The sequence below is a fragment of the Entelurus aequoreus genome, linkage group LG03 (genome assembly GCF_033978785.1).
Source record: "Entelurus aequoreus isolate RoL-2023_Sb linkage group LG03, RoL_Eaeq_v1.1, whole genome shotgun sequence".
Lineage (NCBI taxonomy): Eukaryota > Metazoa > Chordata > Actinopteri > Syngnathiformes > Syngnathidae > Entelurus > Entelurus aequoreus.
The window spans coordinates 35889325-35909738 of NC_084733.1; the positions used below are offsets into that span (position 1 = coordinate 35889325).

Below are 20414 nucleotides of genomic sequence, written 5' to 3' on the forward strand. Positions count from 1 at the left end.
TCCAGGCCTATAGACACAACATCACTACACCCAGGACAATGGGCATATACACCCCCCCCCCACGCCTTCACCACAGCTTGATTCCCCTTCGGGGTGATGGACGGCTGAGTAGCGCTTTTTAGCGGCAGCCAGCCTCCATGGCTCCAACTCCCCCCCCCCCTCTGTTGCGAGTATTTGTGATTATATTTAACATGTTTATGTGTGCTATGGCAAATTAGGTTTTTTCCCTTGGCCTCGGTCTGGACCCCCTCCCGGGAGTCCAGCCTTTGATTGATATTTTTTTACTCTTCCTCCCTTCCCCAATATCACCTGTTTCCCACCTTTTTTAAGGAGCGCCGTAAGTGGCTGATCAGTTGGCGGTCCTGTTCTTGTCTCCCTGTAATGCATGTCTGCTCTTAGTGGGACTGTGCCGAAAATGTAATTTTAGTTCTTATATGTCTTGTACATGTTAAGAATGGACAATAAACTGCACCTTGAACCTTGAACCTGGACCAATTAGAGAGTGTGCATAGACACTAGGACATCACATGAAGGTGTGAAAATACAAAAAAATTAAGTATTTGAGAAATCAGACTAATTTAGTGCATGGAAACATAGTCAGTGAAAGGGAAAGGACACCTGGGCAACACTCGGGGATATGCATCACACACGCTGCAGTAAGCACACACAGGACTCTTAAGAATTTATTAACATTTTATATAATTTTCTTAGCAAAACATTTTTCACACATAAATCTTTATTCTTTTTTTTTTACTTGAGCCTTGGGTGGCAACCATGACTATGTCAAGTCATGAACAAAACGGTATTCTTAGTTAGCAGCGTGAAAGGGGATGTTACAAGAGGACACAAGAAGAACTAGCAAGTTAAATGGTCCATTCACATAAAACAAATTTCTCTTTTATCAACACAGCGTGTCACATCTGGGAAATGCTGCAGTTGTATTTGTCCTTTTTGGGGATTTTAATCAATTAACCAAACACCAAATACATTTTGTAACCCAGTGGTGACCAATTTAAAAGTATAAAAAAAAGACAATCTCTGTGACTCCCGTTTCACTGAGGCAGCTAAAAATGACCAAGTTAGTACACCACAGTAAAGCACCTTCACTGTTTGCTTGCAATGAAAAAAAACAAAAAACACACCACTAAATAAGTTCCCCACGTTTACATTCTCACCCAGTTATTGTACAAAATATGCCAATATACAGAATGCTTCACCTAAGGATCAAAACTATAAAAAAAACATAAACAACCCACATAATCAGTTGCAGCAAAGAGCCACAGGATATTGAGAAAGGCATCAAAGTGGGGACCGCGGACATTTCATGTTCTAATTCTGAATACTGACTGATTCTGATATTGTCATTTACAACTCGGAATAAAAAAATGACAGCTGAAGAGCTAATTGGAGGAAATAAACGGATACATAAACCCGAAAAGTTGTGCTTTTTTTTGTTTCTTTCTTTGTATATGGGTACAGCGGTGCCTGAACTTGGAATGCCCCAACTAACAAGTATTTTGAGGTGCGGGCTGTCTCTCGGCTGTTTATTACTCTTTAAATTACCAGCAAACATTTGAGTTACGAGCCTCCCTGTGGCTGGTTGTCGGAATAAACTCCGTAAGATCTGCCCAAAGTATCGGGTTTTACTCGCTGGCATTATCTTGTAGCTAGAGAGCAACATAACATTGTTTTACAACCATTAACGTAGAGAAAGTGTTTGTGAAGGAGGATGCTGAGGAGAAGTGGATGATTAAAAAAAAGGATTTATCAAAAACGATACCGACTTTTCCGGCATTGTAAAATAAAATTAGTAGCTTTTCTGAGCCGAGGATGTCGTTGTGGCTTGTGCAACCCTTTGAGACACTTGTGATTAGGAGCTGTATAAATACACTTTGATTAAATGATTGATTGAGCTTTTAGGATTAAGTACTTGCAGCTAAATTTACGATAATTTGGTGTAAAATTGTTGAGCTGATAGTTTGATGTAAACTCTGCATGTCTCTGTTATGTTTTGTCTGCCGGCAAGAATGATCTGAGCTTGATATAGAATTAAATGGTAAAGCTAACCGATGTGGTAATCTCCCGATTCATTGTGCTGTAAATATTGTCTACAATCAGCATGTAACATGCTAAACCTGTGGTGTTTTGGTAGGGGCCCAGCACTGATTAAATATCGATTCAAATTGACTTGAATGGGTGATGTTGATTTGGGATAGTTGTGATTTGAGATGTGAGCTCCATCATAGAACCAATTAAACTTGCAAATTGAGGTACCGCTGTATAAGCGTTTTCAATTTTCCTGTGAAATAGCGATAAGGGTAGAAATTAAGGTGAAGTTAATGGTCTAATGTCTTTCGTCTACTTAAAAAAACGGTAATATCGTAATTGGTGTTGGTCAAAATTGGCTGTATGAAAGATGCATTTTTGTGATATGTAGATTATTTTGAATAACCCCATTGGTATGCTGCACACTGCTGCTTGATGATTTCCCCCAAATAATAAATAGTAAAAATGATAGAAAACCTAGAGGAAAGTAAAATGTAAAAAGTTTGAAATGTCCCTATGGTGATCCTGTGGTCCTTCGATCAATTGTGGCAGTAGTCCCATTTCACGCAGCGGGTCACACACAAGTACATCCCATTCACCATAGCTGAGGAAAATCCACTTGGCATTCAAGTCATTTGATAAAGACCCAGTAAATCCACTCAGAATTTTTCATCTCTCTTTCCCCTTTTTGATACTGTCAAGTGCCAAGTTGAGCAGGAGTTATTCCAGGCCATTTGTGCATTATCCAAGACTCAAGAAAGAGGAACCATTATTCATATTCAGTTGGAGACTGTTTGAGTTGTGTGTTTTATTAAACAGTAATAACTTGGTTGAAATTAATGGAAAACCCCAAAAACTGGTCCCTTGTGGAATACTCTGCCCTTTGGAATTTCTACATCTTTTGTTCTTGTTTAACTGTATTGTTTGGCAAATAATTTGCTCAAGGGTACTCAAACTGTGCTCTCCATTACCCACTCAGAGCTCTCAAAACTAGGCTTGTCGTCCTCATTGTCATCGTACTGTAGTAGCATGCCATTAACAGACAAACTGCGTTTAGTCCAGATGTTACTGATCCTGCGAGGATGGGTCCCACGACACTGCGTGGCACCCGCGTGACCCATGTCAAATGAATGGCTTCTTTTGGGTTTACCTTCTTGAGGTAGCCCAAGGAGACGACCCAACATGGTGGTGGATTCTGCCCTTCCAAGTAGAGGTTCTTTGTCGGACAGGGGTGCTACAGCTCCCGTTATCATGGCACTGGAAGTGTTGGATGGGCTTGGGACCCCTTGACCTTCTCTTGATACCCCACGCAGCTCCATTGCGGTGAAGGCTCCTAAAAGGTGGTCCAGGTTTGGCTGCGGTTTTGAGCTGTGCCTATGTCTCCGGAACTTGCTGCTAGGTAGGGTGCTGCATTCAGCTCCCTGCATGCTGTAGCAGTCACCAGCCCTTCTTCCTGTTTGACTGTCCAGTGAGTTAGAAGAGGATGAAGATGAGGAGATACTGCTTTGGAGGGATCCACATTTAAACTCCACCATTTCCTCACGCATGACCACGACAGCCGATTTGACTTGTGGTGGGGCTCCATTGAACCTGTTCATACCCCCATTGGTCTGCGAGTAAGTATTACTCACAGAGGGTAATTTTATAGTCTGGATGCCGTTGGTCACCTTATAGCGGACCATGAGGATGATTATAAACACAAGTAAAGTGGCCACAATGATACCTCCAATGACTAGGATCATGGTTCCTCCCAAGAAACCACTGTGAAGAGACTGGCATTGGGGATAGTCGTCGGTGGTCATGAACTGGACACAGCCTACAATGTTGGTGGCCGTAAGAGTAGTGGCACTGTCATCCCAGATAGCCAAGACACACAGGTCGTACTGCATTCCTGGCACAAGATTGGTGACGATAAAGGCTCTGTTTGTCATGGGAATCATCCTGTGAACACACACAGATACAAATACATATAAACTGCATCACAGTAGATTTCCTAGTTCCATTAATCTTTACATTAGACACATGGTAAAAGATTGCATGGTTGTAATACTCCTTGGACAATAGTGTCTATGGATGTTCTCAGTCATTTAGGTCACTGCATTTTCAGGGCATTCGATCGATCACAATGGGATCGCTCAGTTTGTCTTAGAGGAGGTTTTGCCTCTCATCCGAACAGGCTTCATCAGTTCATGCTCAGAGGGAGCATAAACTGAGGCGAAACATCTTCCAAGACAAACTGACCAGTCCAGTTGTGATCGACTAAATGTTCTTGAACAATAGTGTTCTTAAAATAATGTTAAATGCTGTTTGGTAGGATTTGAATACATTCGATTTCATGTAAAACAAATACTAACAAATATAAAAATAACCAAATAGACAAACTTTTTTGCTTTCAACATGGACTGCTAATTTTGTGAGATGAAATCTCAATCAAAGAGATGTTGTTTTAACCAATGTTATTTAAGTAATTTATTTTTCAAGTAGCATTTATCAATTAAATCAGTCTGGTATTTAAATAGTAGGAAACAAGGGGCTTTTTGGCTTTTGGCTGTATTAAGTGCTGTCAACAGTTTTTCCAACAGGAGTAACTCAATTGACTTCTTGTGTTTTGTCATTACAGAACTGATTTTTTACAATTTTGGCATAATCAGTTATAAATAGACAATGTTCCTGTTCATTTTATTCTATTCTTACCTTTGATCCTTCTGAACCCCCTCTACTACTCATGCACACACACACACACACTCACACACACACACACACACACACACACACACACACGCACGCACGCACGCACGCACGCACGCACGCACGCACGCACGCACGCACGCACGCACACACACACACACACATTGCTGCTGCAGTCTATTATTTATCCTTAATTGCCTTTTTCCATAATGAGTAAGACACTACATTTTCTGATGCATGAAGGAACTCATGCAATCATTTCCTCCCCCACTAGCATATGATTGATATTTAATCTTATCATTGCTCGACTTTGGACAAAATGTATGACCAACTAGGGGGGACCTTATAGTATATATTCATGTATTAGCAAAAATGTTATATGTGACCCGTGCTGGCAAAATGAGTCGGAATATGCACAGGCTAATTTTGACCTACAGGCAAATAAGTGAAAAAAATGTATTTTGGTTGAAATTGAGATTTTCACAAATATGAGTCCATAAAGCCACAATCTAGCGATCCCAATCATCGAAATAGCAAGAAAACATCTTAAATCACCTTTATTTGAAGGTTTTGTACGAGGTATGTCTTCAGAAATTAGTCCTTTGTGTTAAAATTCCTTGAGAAAATCAAGTGTTTTCAACGCTCACTCGTGGCAATAAGGGGGAATCCCCCTAGCCATATTTGGTATCATTGTGACGCCAAGTTTACGTACTTTCTAAAAATGAGCATGGAATTCCCGATGACGCCATTCTGAACCAATATAATTCGAGTTTTTAAACCTGTCCCGACGTAAACAAATCCGGCTTGTTGCTAACCGGTCGCTGTGAGGCGTACCCTCATTGGTTGAATCACCCCGCGCGGTGCATTGTGGTATCATGGCAGCGCCCTGATAAAAAAAACAACACACAGTAATTTGAGCGGAATATTTGGTGAAAAAAGGTGATTTTCGAACATTTAATTATTATTTTTGTGGATAAGTTAGACTGTTTTACATTCCGTAATGGATTTAGAAGGTGGAGAGGGTACACAGGCGGTTGCAAGTGCGCTAAATTCACTGCAGTCGGCGAATCTTCTTAGTGCTGCTGGTCAGGAATATTACGGACGGCTGACCAGCTGACAAACTGACCAGTGAACAAAAAAACTGTGACATAACAGTGTTGACATTTTTGTACATAACCGTTTTCAATAGAGTTGAATATATATTTTTCCTTTAGACATGGGATTTGACTTTAATTGTACCAATTTTGGTGTTGCTACAAGGACTTTTAAGGTATGGTTGCTATGGAGTTTTGTTTTGGAACATTCTGTTCTGGAACAGTAAACTTTAAGCTGGTTTTTCTCAAAACGGACCCTCAAACTTGGTCGACTTCAATCGGATGTAACTCGGTCATTTTCTGTCCGATTCCAACAAACCATATATCATTTTGAAGGTCTTTAGATGGAGAATGTGTAAATAATAATAACTCAGTTTTAAAAATTTCCTCATTGTGACTCATTTTGCCAGCACAGGTCACATATGTTTATTGATAAAACAGTGGTTGGCTTCATTATGTATTTATATATTGTAAAGTTTTTTTTATTGAAAGTTTGATTTTTAAATATCAAAAGGGCAAAACATATTTTACTTTTTTGAGATGTTGAATAAGGCAGGAGGCCTACGATTCAGTATGCTCATATATGAGCATTAATGTTATGTTCTGCATTGGACATTTATTTGAAATTAAGTGAAATATAATTTTAACGCCTAAACATAACCAGTCAATGACATGTAAGGATTCTTCAGAACTGAGCATTGTCACACCTATTGTTCAAAGCTAAATGCTCTCTTTCTATCTGTGTGGTACTAATTGTTTTACAGCTTTCTTTATTCCTTTTCTAACATATCTAATATTTTTATCAAACATACGAAGCACCACTCTCTCTGTTTCACCACTTCAATTTCAGTTAACTAGCTTCTAATCTAGCAAAGTTAAGCTAGTCCCGGTCCAAAGCCGCTGCGCTCCATCATCGAGTGGTCTGCTGCTTCCTCGCTTCCCTGCTCCCTGTAAGTTTATTGTAGATCATAAATCATGCCTCTCACCTGGAAAGTAAATGGCTGAGAATTTTTAATCTGACAAGTTTTGAAATTTTGACCATCATATAGGACCTGGAACTGGCAACAACGATACGAAAAGCGCCTGTTTTCCCCCGCCCCTCCACCCCGTTTCTTTGCGAGGATTATGAGACATCTTTAATCTAAATGAGTATATATGAACATCCTAGCTGTCGGTATCCTAATGACAGCAGACCTTATACAGTAAGTGATGTTTTATTATGTCTGTTGGCTCTGATAAAGTGTGTGAGCAGAAATCAGTGATGAAGAAAACATTTGAAGCAAATAGTTTTTTAAATCAATGCGCCGCATATGCTTAAAATGATCAAAATATGTAAATATGTTATTATATATGTGCTTGTTACTAAATGACATATATACTTATATCATGTATATAAAACCGTAATGGAGGTATTTTTTTAGAGGCTCGATGGGCAGAATTGAACGTCTCCCATAGGCTCCATTGTACGTGGACTTTTGATCTAATGTATTTAATATTTAGAATGCATTTAAAAAATCCATCTGTCGTCATGTCTTTCATAATCATTGTGAACCATAGGTAAAATTCCCCAAAAAGTGTAATTCCCCTTGAAATATAAAGTAAAACCTCTGTTTTGTTTTGAATAAATACTTAGGCCTACTACGCTAAAAAAGTATATAAACATTTTGAGAAAACTACTGCACTAAATATATATATACTGTATATATATATATATATATATATATATATATATAGATATATATATATATATATATATATATATATATATATATATATATCTATATATATATATATATATATATATATATATCTATATATATATATATATATATATATATATATATATATATATATATATATATATATATAATATATATATATATATATATATAGATATATATATATATATATATATATATATATATATATATATATATATATATATATATATATATATAGATATATATAGATATATATATATATGTATATATATATATGATATAAACTCAGCCACATGAGCCCAAGGGGGTACTGAATTTCTCAAAACATGAAGGCCATGGCCACTTTGAAGAGCATAACATAAAGTATAGGCCAAAAACTGGAGAGTTCTGAGTGTAGTGCCACCTCAAAATTACATCTTGGGACACATCAAAATGGATCTTTTCTATTTTCTAGCTCAATTATCTTTTCTGGATGTTATTGCTTTCCCTGTCTCATTTTTCATTGGAAATGTGTTTCACAGAGCCGAGCGTTTCCCCTCAGCTTTAATGGACTTGAGCAGCAAGTGGAATGTATTATTGTGGAAGTCAGTAATCGGTTGTTTGTTTTGTAAATAATGGTTCTAGGCAAAAAAAACAAAAAAACCTCCATGACTTTTTAAAAGAGGAGAACATCTGAAAACTAATTAAAATGTATTCTGGTCTTCCAAAACTTTTTAAGAAATTGTTTCCCAAATACCAATCAAACAATTAGCCAAAGGCTCAAAATGATGTAGTTCCAGGGTGAAGACAGCTTGAGGGTTAAGTTATTCGATGCTTCTACTAAAAAAGTTAAAATAAACATTCAGATATGATGTCAATGTGTTGATGATTTTTACCTGTAAATGAGGACTTCATCTTCAGAGCAATTGTACTGCAGCTGATACATTTTGACCTTTGGAGTTGATTTGCTAACAGTCCATTTTATCAGGGCAGAGACAGCGGACACTTCTGAGACAGATACCGCATTGTCAGGCAGAATTTTAGGCTCCCCCTTACTGATCTTGGTAGAGCTTGTTATGTCTGAAAGCCCAGACTTGGACTGTGTGGTACGGTTTGTACCATTCGTCAGGTGAGGGAGCTGAATGATTGACAGCTCTATTGAGGCTGTCGATTCCCCAGCAGCATTTGCAGCTATGCAAGTAAAGGTTCCATAATCCTTGGGTGTTGTGATTGTAATATCCAGCGTGCCGTTTTCATATATAGTCGCCCGGGAGGAATTGCTGATCAGGCGGTCATCTGGTGCAACCCAGTGGACGGTTGGCATTGGATCACCTACGGCTTTGCAGCGTAAACTCGCTGTTTGACCTTCTAGCACGAGCAACTTGTGTGTATGTTGCGTGATGAGAGGAGGCTCGCAAACAAATTCCTCCTCACGGACTGACCAAAAGTAGCGGCCCTTCAAACTTGTAGGAGAAGCACATGTTTCCATGTCATCTTCTCGTTCCAGCCTCCTAAGCCAAAGTACTTCACAGTTGCAGTGCAATGGATTTCCACCAAAGCTTAGAGACAATGGAGGTACGTACGGAGTGGTCATCCCAATGCTGCTTTGGGAACGGCCAAAGATAGGGTCCGGTGGGAGCTTCTGCAGACGGTTGGACGTAAGGTCCAATCGAGCCAGTTTTTCTAGATCTGTGAAAGTTCCCTCATCGATGAATGAGATAAGATTATGGTCCAGACTCATTTGATGGAGGTTTACCATCTTGCGGATGGATTCCCAAGGCACACTGCGAAGGTTGTTGTATGACAAATCCAGATCTTCCAGGGTCAGCATCAGGTCATCAAAGGAGACTTTGGAGATGCGATTCAGTTGATTGTTGTTGAGGATCAGGTGCTGTAGGTTGACCAAACCCCTCAGGTCATCCGGTCCCAGATCGGTCAATCGATTACTGTCCAGATGAAGGGATCTCAGGGTCTCCAGGTCAATGAAGGAGAAGGCCTGGATGGTGCCGATGGTGTTGCGGGACAAGGTGAGGTCCACCAGACCCGTCATGTTGGCAAAGTCCTGAGTGGTGATCTTGAGGATAAAGTTACCACCCAGTCGGAGCTCCACGGTGTGACGATCTATGTCCGGCGGGACGAAGAGTAGACCTTTGGAGGGGCAAAGAGTCCCCAAAGACTCTGAGAGGTTCTGGCAGACACAGTATTTGGGACATGCACGGACCATTGTAAACGTGATTCCCAGAAGCAGGAGACTGACGACCACTTTGTCCATGTTAGTTCATACAAAGGGGACCTGCAAAAATGAGAAAAACAAAGGAATGAATAAGTATTTCTGATTCTGCTTAGTTTAATTCAGGGCTATTCAAGTAAATTGCTCTGCGAGCCACATTTCCAGAAAGCTAAGATTATACTTCTGCCTTCACTATTATTCATATTTTGTATATTCCTGAGAACCGGCATTCTTTGTAGTGGACATTGTTTTAGGTTTATTTATTATGTCAGAGTTACAAATTCTGGAAAAAAATAGCCCTGTTTCGTGAAAAACAAGTGTCCACAACAGAGGACGCAGACTCTCAGGAAGGTAAAATGTCAATGCAAGGATCTGCCATTACGAAAAAGTTTTACTTCACCAAATGGCTAGTCGTGAATTAAAACACAAGCGATATGTTTCCTATATCAAAGATAATCTATGTTAGTGCTCTAATGTTTTTTGGAGTCGCTGTAAAAATGTTAGTCAGTAAGATGTCATTCCCGGACTGGATCTGGCCCTTGGTATGCCAGTTGATTAGCCCTGGTTTAGTTCTTATAAATAAAAAGACACATATAAACACAAGGCAACAGTACAATCAAGCAGCTTCACACGATGGGTTGTGTGTAGAAACACTAGTTAATCTACCAAGCTGTTTTAGACCCTGTCGACAAACATGTTGCTGTTTTGATGAGCTGGTGCTGTTATCACCGTTGAGTTGTTTTCTAATTAATAAGCTCTAGTCAAAGATTTGCATGCACTGTTGACATTTGCATTGCAAAGGAGGTGTGGTAATCACACAAGGATAGTCTACTCTCAGAAGCTACTTTCAATAATGCATACGACTAGTGGAGGAATATGTAAGCACTGTTGAAGATTCACAGGCAATATGTTTTTGTAATACCCGGTGAAGCTTTTAGTAATGACTTGGTATCTAAGTATATGTATTTACAGTGCTCTTAGTGACACGGAAGGTACATGTCATATGCTATGCTTCTTCTTACAATACATTTCAATCCTCTCCTCGTTCAGACTCTTTAATAAGTCACAATTAAGCATCTGAGATCATGAAGTGCTGCTGAATATTGATTACGTATAACAGTGAAACAAATTGAATTACGTGGCAGGAAACGATTAAATGACAAAATTTAACAAAAAATAAAATGAATTTTGCATATTCATAAAATGAAAATAACTAACACATATTTAATGACACAGCAATATTATGGAGAGTCATAATCATAACAATTAAATACAAACTATATACCACACATACATAATACAATGCATAATTTACATAGATGAGGGAGTATAACTTTATTTTAAATGTTTGTCCCTGCAGCATCTTTCTGTCGGCCACCAAGTTTCTAATCTGGCTATTTTAAACACAATAATGTGACCAGTAGGACTGAAAACATAGAGATGTATATGAAAAAACACAAACACAAAACGGCATATTTACTGCAAATTGGATCCTTTGTTGATTTCAAGCATCATCAACATCCGACCCTGACGCCGCAATGTCGAGATAATCATCATAAGGGCTTTCAGCTCCTGAACTGAGACCGTTTTTGTCTGGGCTCATTTCAGTAGATATTAAAATTGCTGACATAAAATCAACACAAATGTAATTACGTTATCTAAAATAATAAAATATGGCGATTCAGAAAAAGCTGGCATTTGCGTTAGGCATGTAACAACAAAAGGAGGCGAAGAAAGCAAAGCTGATTCTGGTAGAGCTGACCTTTCAGGGAATGGTGTTGTTTTTTCTCACAGGGGAACAGGAACCATGTATGAGGTTTGATGCTCACATCCATTTACTAGTGGCCTTTTCCGAGGCTCAAGCGCCATCTTCTAAAACACCAACATACACATGCCGCCTTACCGTGCAATAGGAGCGAGATATTTAGAACTATTTTCATCTTGCTTCAACGTATTGGATAGGTCAGCTATTCTTAAACTGTGGTGCGCATACAACTAGTTGTACATAGGCTCTATCTAGTAGTACGCCAAAAAATCACTTAATTAAATAATTAAACACAGAGTTCCTGTTCAAATTATTTGCAATGTTACAGTGGCCAAACATATTAAATATACTTGTTGAATAAAACCGCTGCATGGTTTTAATGAATATTAGGCCTACTACGCTAATGTATTTTAATGTTGGTTATTATGGTGGTACTTGGTGAAAACAGTTTGAGAACCACTAAGATACATTAGGTTTTCTGACAAGAAGAAAAAAAACGCCCTTAAGAAATATCAAAAATACTGCAGGGTATGTCGGAATTGCTGCAAATGCTGAATACCAGATGTTGGTAGTAACTCGCTACATTTACTCCGATATATTTACTTAAGTAACTTTTTGAAAAAATTGTACTTGTCAGAGTAGTTTTAATGTAACATACTTTTTACTTTTACTTGAGTATTTTTGTGATTAAGAAACGCTACTTTTACTCCGTTACATTGACTTTCATTCCGATCGTTACATTTATTTGTATCATAATTATTTCATTATCTATTGATTAAGGCTGACAAAAACAAATTCATTTTGTCACAGAGCGTTCTTCCGGCAGGCACTGTCACATGACTCTGTTTGGCCAATCCAACGTAGCTTTAGTGATGTTTGACTCACAGCGGTGATCCAATCAGAACTACAACTACTTAGACATGATGTTTGGATTTTTTACCAGGAAACCAGACTTATTATATTGTAGGAATGTAACGATAAACGGTAATAATGACGACGGGGGTAAAACTCCCGATGGTTAGTATTACCCTTTAAAATTAAAATTAACTAAGAAACTGAGATTGATAACTGCACTTTGATAAACTCATGGCAGACTGACTTGTGCCAGCTTGCTAACTTAAATGCTAAAATGAAAACAAGAGACATACGTCTTTCCCTGTTAAAAACAACATACCCCAATCTAAACTTCTATAAACAAATTACTGTCTGAGCCATTAAGTTTATTAGCTGTGCACATTGAACCTACAAGCTGTGCTCTCTGAAAACGAAATTATGATGATCAATCTTTCCTCAGAGGAAAAGACACAAGGTGTTTTCATGGTGTGTTCAAGTACCGACAGACACAAGTACCACCAGAAGTAATACAGAATTAGAATACGTTTAATTTTTACGCACTTTTCATTTAAATTAATCTTTAAGTGATACAGTACAAACCAATATTTACAGTGCATCAGTAACCGTTATCATCTATTATTAAAACCGATACCACACAAGAATACAACACTTCAGTGAGGCATAAGAAAGTCAAGACATGTACAAAAATGACTTTTCTACCAGTGTGTATATTCATTTTAGTTATGTTTAAAAAGCTTTTTGAGCACATTCCACAATACTGTGATAATAATGATAACCGTGATAATTTTGGTCACAATCACCGTGATACGAAATTCTTATATTGTTACATCGCTATTGTATTGGCACTAGAGATGCGCGGTTTGCGGACACAACCGCGGATAATCCGCGGGTCGGGCGGATGCATGACGAAAAAAATTGATTTTAAATAGATTCGGGCGGGGTGGCGGTTGAACCAATTCAGAAAAAAAAAAATACATAGTTAAATGTTGTTACCCACATACGAAAAACGAGCAGCGCTCTTTCAAACAGGCAATTATTCATCAGGCACTGCTGCAGCTGTCACGCCAAATTTCTTCTCCCCTACAAAAGCCTTCCCCCCATTTACTTCCGGGGCTGCGTCCAATAAAGTCACAAAGTTGCCGGGGGTCCTTAACCCGCACGCGACTGTCCTGTTTCGCGCTTGTACAAAAAAAAACAATAATCGATTTCTTCAGATTCCAGCAGCTGTCAAAGACGAAGTATCCCTCCAGCGACGGGCAGTCAAAGCCGAAGTGCTATCGATCGCTGTCAATGACGTAAGAGGAAACATGACCACGGAAGTAAATGGGGGGACGGGGGGGGGGGGGGGGGGGGGGTTGTAGGGGGAAGAAATTTGGCGTGACACAGCACACCACAACACAACACAACAGCAGAAGAAGAAAAAAATAAAAATATGGCAACGCCGGCTGCAAACGTGGTACGCGACAAACTAAAAAAGGGAATACTAAAGACCAGTCAACACTTTCTTAATGGAAATGACAATAATATTATAATAATGATAAATAATATTATCACGCATTAATATCTCTTAGCCTCTAATGCGTGGCCAAGAGATATTAATGCATGGCACGCATTGAATGTCTCTGCTGCATTGGATCAGTCTCCTTTCTTTAACAGGAATGCCTTGCATCGTCTATATTAGATATATAACAACGGGTGGGTGGCGGGCGGTTGTGGTTTTGATAAAATGTTAGTTCGGGTGGATGACGACTTTTGTGATGCGGTTGCGGATGAAATAATTGCCTATCCGCGCATCTCTAATTGGCACACAAATCTTTTCAATATGTCTTCTACACCTGGCAGAAAGAGAAGACATATGGTGACATTTTACTTTTGCGATAGTACACAACAAGATATGTTGTAAATCCTGTGGCTCGATTTTCTCTGGCAAAAATACAACCGACTTGAAGAACCATATGCAGGCTAATCATTAGGACATCAGTAGAGAAGGAGCAAGTCTGCTTACTCAACTACTACTTTTGTAGTACACATAGGTAAGCTTGCCTGCCAATCTAGAATAAAACTAGTTTGTGTCTTTATGTGACCATTTTAGTCATATATTATTCAACACTTGAAAAAAATGCTTAATTTCAGCTAAAAACCCAACATACAATAAGGTTAGTGTGAAATGTACTTATTGAAATATTCATGGAGTGCAGGTCTTGTGTATTTAGTTTTTGAGATGCAATAATAATTAATAAAAGTGCTTTCAAGAAAACTTCAAAGATGTGTTGTCTGTTATACTTCATATTTAAGTCAACAACATGTACTCTAATTTGAGTCGACTAGAATGTTGAGGAATTTAGTCGACTAAAACCAAAATTAATTTGAATGACTAACATTAATTTTCGTCAGAAGACTATAACTAAAACTAAGTACAAAACTGCTGTCAGAATTAACACTGGCTGGTGGTATGATAAAATAGAAACCTACTTGTTTAATAAGTATCAGAAAGTTCCCAAAGAAGACACTTTAATTTTGTGTTATGACATTAGCACATCCCGGCTGTTTGAGACAACTGGTAAGCAGAAACCTCCTAAAACAGTTGACTAAAATAGCAATCTTTTTGTATGTCTCTGATGATCCTAAAACCCACAAGTGTCAATTAAACACATTAAAACATTACCAACAACACTAAATAGCAGTGGGAAGTTGTACTTTCTAGGGACGGCGTGGCGCGGTTGAGAGAGTGGCCGTGCCACCTGGTTCAATCCCCACCTACTACCAACCTAGTGTCTTGCTCCTTGAGCAAGACACTTCACCCTTGCTCCTGATGGGTCGTGGTTAGAGCCTTGCATGGCAGCTCCCGCCATCAGTGTGTGAATGGGTGAATGTGGAAATAGTGTCAAAGCGCTTCGAGTACCTTGAAGGTGGAAAAGCGCTATACAAGTATAACCCATTTACCATTTACTTATCTGTTAGATGCAGAACTTGAAAGTTACTTACACTAGCTTATTAGCATGTAGCATTCTCTTCTTTGGCTGTATTTACATTTCTACATAGCTAAACAAGCTGAAATGACCAATCACCCCTGAGTGCACGAGGGGCACATTGCATGTGACCATCAGTCACCTTAGAGATAAGATCATGAAAACTAGAACTCCACATGTAGCTATGAAAATAGAAGAAACTATTTAATTTGACAGATCAGACTAATTTAGTACATAGAAACGTACTGACTGTAAAAAGTGTCATGATGTCAGACAAGGCAGCACCAATCTTCAATGATTACTTTCAAACTAGTAAAAATAACAATTATATTATGTGCTGCCATCTGTGTCAGTAGAAATGTTCACACTTCAGCCTCCAAGAATTCAACTTCTAACTGGAGAAAACATGTTGCAACAAATTGTATATGAGTTTTATGTTTTACACACATGCATACATTAACTACAATTGTAGTCCAAGAACCATTAAAAAATATCTACAAAAAAATTCAAAAAGTTACTCACAAGTTACTCAATACTTATGTAGTTTTTTCGCGGAATACTTACTTTCTCCTATTCAAGTGATTATATTGATGACTAGTTTTTACTTTTACTTGAGTCATATTGTTCTAAAGTAATGGTACTCTTACTTGAGTACAATTTTTCAGTACTCTACCCACCTCTGCTGAATATTAACAAACATTTGCAAATGTGTTGTAGCACTTTAGCTCCGCAGCATAGTATATCAGCCCGGTCAGATGTGATTAATTAATATGACAGAGTTCTTTTGTTTTTTTGTTTTTTACAGCTCTGTGCAAAAAAAAAATAAAAATCACCATCAGAAGATGCTAAAAAAATATTTTTTTATTATTGTCAGAATATGCTAATTGTTGATCACGGAAGAACCTCTCTCGCCGTGGTCTTTATTGCAGCAATCACTCCCGCGGCAAGGTCGTTTCCGCGTAATTGTGCCAGTGTGCACGCACATTTCAAGTGTGCTGAATAGAGACGTGTAACAGAGGCTGTAGAACAGTTTTAGTCTTGATAAATCACATTGCGAGTGCTAAATGATTACATTTGTGTCTCCTCCTCCCAGTAGTTTAAGCGTTCTAATAATCAGCATATATTCTGCATATACATGAAGACAGACACGCTACATGGACTGCAATCTCTATTTTGCTCATTTAAGAGACGTAATCATCTGTATCTCATTTTGGTTCCGACGAGAGTGCTTAATCTCAAATGTGAACTTGGCCCAAGCAACTGTTTAAGGGCCTGCACTGTGGAGAAAACCTTGAAGATGAATGCTATGTTTGTCACATTTACTCCAAGCTACGAAAGAGTAGACAACAAACTATTATTCACAAACAGTCTCCTGCTTCTCCAGCAAGTTATGGTAACCCTAATTTCCTCTAGTGCAGGGCTGGGCAATTAATTTTTACCGGGGGCCGCATGAGCAACCCGAGCACTGCTGGAGGGCCACATCGACAATATTTCAATTACATTTTGCTCAATATTATTTGTGATGTATACCGTAAGATAAATAATAATAATAATAATTATTATTATTATTATTAATAATAATAATAATAATACTTTCATTTAACCTAACTTAACTTTATATCAAAAGCACTGCTTTGGAAATCATGTGTACCCCTTTCAGAGATCACATTTAGTTCCCCTTAAACATCCTCATGTTGCACAATGAAATGTAAGCATAGGATGAAGTGTGCATTCCTGTAACTTTCTCTAGTAACAGCATTCCATGATTAATATAAATAAATTAACATTAAAAATAAATGACAGTAAAATAAGCACACGTATGACTGTAGTGTAACTTTGTGTGGTGTTTGAGTTGTCTGACTTTTTGTGTGGCCATAAACGCACCAGTGGTTTAGTGGTATGCGTGTTGGTGACAGATGACAAGTTGGTTTTGGCCTGGTTTGTACGGCAGAAAATGACTAGTTTTTCGAGATAGAAGTGTTTCACTCATGTTTTTGGTGTGGTTATGGCCGAATATAAACAGTTTTGCTCAATAAATTGATCTATATAATTCCTGGCCTCGAAGCATCTCGATAGACGTTACAATAATTGAACGGTGTTCAATTGAACGGTGTTGACGAACACCGTTAGGGCCGCTTGTTGTCACTGTCACTCAAAGTTGCATTGCAAAATTACACAGAATAAATGTGTTTATTTTGTTTAGAATTCAGATGGGATTTGATTTGGTGTGCGGCATATATTTGCTGTGCGCAGAGGACGCTTGAGCAGTGCGCAATTGCGCAGGCGCGCACCTTAGAGGGAACGTTGCTTGGCAGTCCATGTCTTGTTGAAAACACGCCATTCGTCATCAACTTTTCTCTTTTTAGCGTCTCGGGTGTAAACCGTGCATCACTTGTCGCTGTGCACCTTCACTCACAGGTTACACACGCACATACGCCCATAAATAACACCTTTCAAACTAAAAGCAGCACAGTTGTATTGCGTGCACGACTTAGATGTTTTTTCAACTTTATTTTGTAATTTGTGATTGCAGCTGTTCACATTCACTCACAATCACGCACGCGCATACGTCCACACGGAAGTAATACAAATAACGCTTTTCAAAACAAAAGCAGCACCGTTGTATTGTACACTCGACATAGATACTTTTTAAAATGTATTTTGTAATTTATGATTGGCCTCAGGCGGGCCGGACAGGGACGAACAAAGGGCCGGATGTGGCCCGCGGGCCGCATAATGCCCGGGTCTGCTCTAGTGCCTGTGTACATTTCTTCAAGTAGTGCCATTATTCAGTCAACCATGTTCTTGAGAGGTAGTACAATTATGACCTATTTTTTAAAGCGCATTTTCAAAATGGCAGGTAGAGTGTATTCTACAAGCTGCAATACCATCTATTAAACATAATTTCAAGTGCACTATATATAGAGCCCATTGTCTTGTGCTGGGGGGATAAAAAACAGTATCTGTTCTTGGAGGGAGGCAGACATTTTGAGAGGAATGAGGCAACTGCATGCCTCCCTTAACCTTGTATATTTTTGCTCTAATCAATCACACAGTAACATGAAATTGAGAGCCGCTTGGTAAGTTTTTATTGAGCAGAATACTAACACACTGAGGAGAGAATTTGTTTTTTCCTTCTCTTGCCAACGTCTTTCATCTCTAGTTGGTGCTGCTCAGCTTTGATAACACGTCACAGACAACAGCCCGCTGACACTGTTGGTGCAATATGTACACTTTTCTGATGTCACTTTACTGCATATGTGGGTATTGAGTCAAAACGTCATGTCACTCAAAGAAGAACTAAATTGGGCCCCTAAGCAGGAATTTAATTTTGAAGCCCCCCCCCCCATCATTAAAAAAACATTTTCACTTTTTTGTTTATGTGAAACAATTGTATACTTTCTTAATCAAACTTGAATCTGATTTGATGCTTGTTTTGTACTACAACAATTTCATGGAAAATAAACAGTTTGATAATTTCATTTTAGTGCAAAATAACAAATTTAACTTAAATAAAACATATAGTTCGGTAATACTTTAGTATGGGGAACACATATTGACCATTAATTAGTTGCTTATCAACATGCAAATTAGTAACATATTGGCTCTTAATTAGTCATTATTAAGTACTTATTAATGCATTATTCTGCATGGCCTATTTATACAACCAGTAAGCCATTAACTAAGAGTCTTCCCTCAATAACCTCAGAATTATTGCTTATTAGTAACCCTAACTAGGGCTGGGCGATATGGCCTTTTTTTAATATCTCGATATTTTTAGGCCATATCGCGATACACGGTATATATCTCGATATTTTGCCTTAGCCTTGAATGAACACTTGATACATATAATCACAGCAATATGATTAGGCTGACCATACTCTGAAATCCCAAAAAGAGGACACATATATGCGTGCCAAGGCGGGCAGCACGCCAAGGCCGGGACTAGGTGAACATTTGCCAATGATACTCGAACTTGCTTTATAAATATATATTTTTTTTAAATAAAGCATTTTTTCTCCTCTGTTGACAGCAGTGTTGGCGCTAGGAATTTTCTAAATGGGGTCCCAGGGACCCCATCAAATCATAAAAATGGGGTCCCACAGTAAATTTTTGGGGTCCCACTTTTTTGTAAGCGTTTTGAAAACAAATGACAAATGTATGCATTATCCTGTTATATCTCACATTCTATATTGTGTTGTGGAAAAAGGTTGTCATAAACCAGGGGTGGGCAATTAATTTTTACCGGGGGCCGCATGAGCAACCCGAGCACTGCTGGAGGGCCACACCGACAATATTTCAATTAAATTTTGCTTAAATTATTTTTGAAATACCGTAAAATAAAAAATAATAATATTTTCATTTAACCTAACTTATCTTTATACAAAAGCAGATGGCTTTTGATGGTTTTATTTTTAACACTTTCTTACACAACACTTCCTGATGTATAATACCATGCAAAAATTTCAATTTCTGTCACTTTATCCTGCATCCTCTTTGTTGTGAACGTAGCACGCCTGTAAGGTGATTGGCGAAGAAGGAGGAAGCGTTGCTGTTGCGGAAATGAGGAGTGAGGATAGCTGTGCGTGTGGAAAGAACGAGATAAGTTGAGCTGTGTTAGTATAGCTTGCTCAATAAAAGTTTAAAAAGAGCGTCAGACTTGGTGTGCACTTTTTCTGGACTCTACAATTGATGTCAGAAGTGGGATGAAATGCCTCCCAGTTCGCCTCGCCATCAAACCTGGGAGTCTTCATTGAGGGCGGAATTCCCCCATGGCAAGCAGCGTGAGCTGCAGCTGTAGACACTGCCTCTCTCCTTCCTTTCTCTCTCTCTCTCTCTCTCTCTCTCTCTCTCTCTCTCTCTCTCTCTCCTCCCTCTCTCTCTCTCTCTCTCTCTCTCTGCGGCGAGCTCCTCACGTGGCACGTACCTCTCGATGACGTAGCAGGCTGCGCACACAATTAAGCAGTGCAGTATGCGCAAAGTTTTACTTCTGCCACCAATTGTAGCGTCCAGAAAAAGTGCACACCAAGTCTGACGCTCTTTTTAAACTTTTATTGAGCAAGCTAT

General features: G+C 38.7%; 1 protein-coding gene across 2 annotated transcripts in view; it reads right to left on the reverse strand.

Annotated features, from left to right (window-relative positions):
• Positions 1-679: 679 nt before the first annotated feature.
• Positions 680-20414, reverse strand: part of LOC133646407 (leucine-rich repeat and fibronectin type-III domain-containing protein 2) — a 379355-nt gene continuing 359620 nt past the window's right edge. For both annotated transcript variants that reach the window (XM_062041726.1, XM_062041727.1), the window contains 2 exons: positions 8425-9821; positions 680-3987 (listed from right to left, as the gene is read on the reverse strand). In XM_062041726.1, the coding sequence (XP_061897710.1) occupies positions 2997-3987; positions 8425-9800 (2367 nt within the window). In that variant the 5' untranslated portion in view covers positions 9801-9821 and the 3' untranslated portion in view covers positions 680-2996. The remainder of the gene's footprint in view (positions 3988-8424; positions 9822-20414) is intronic.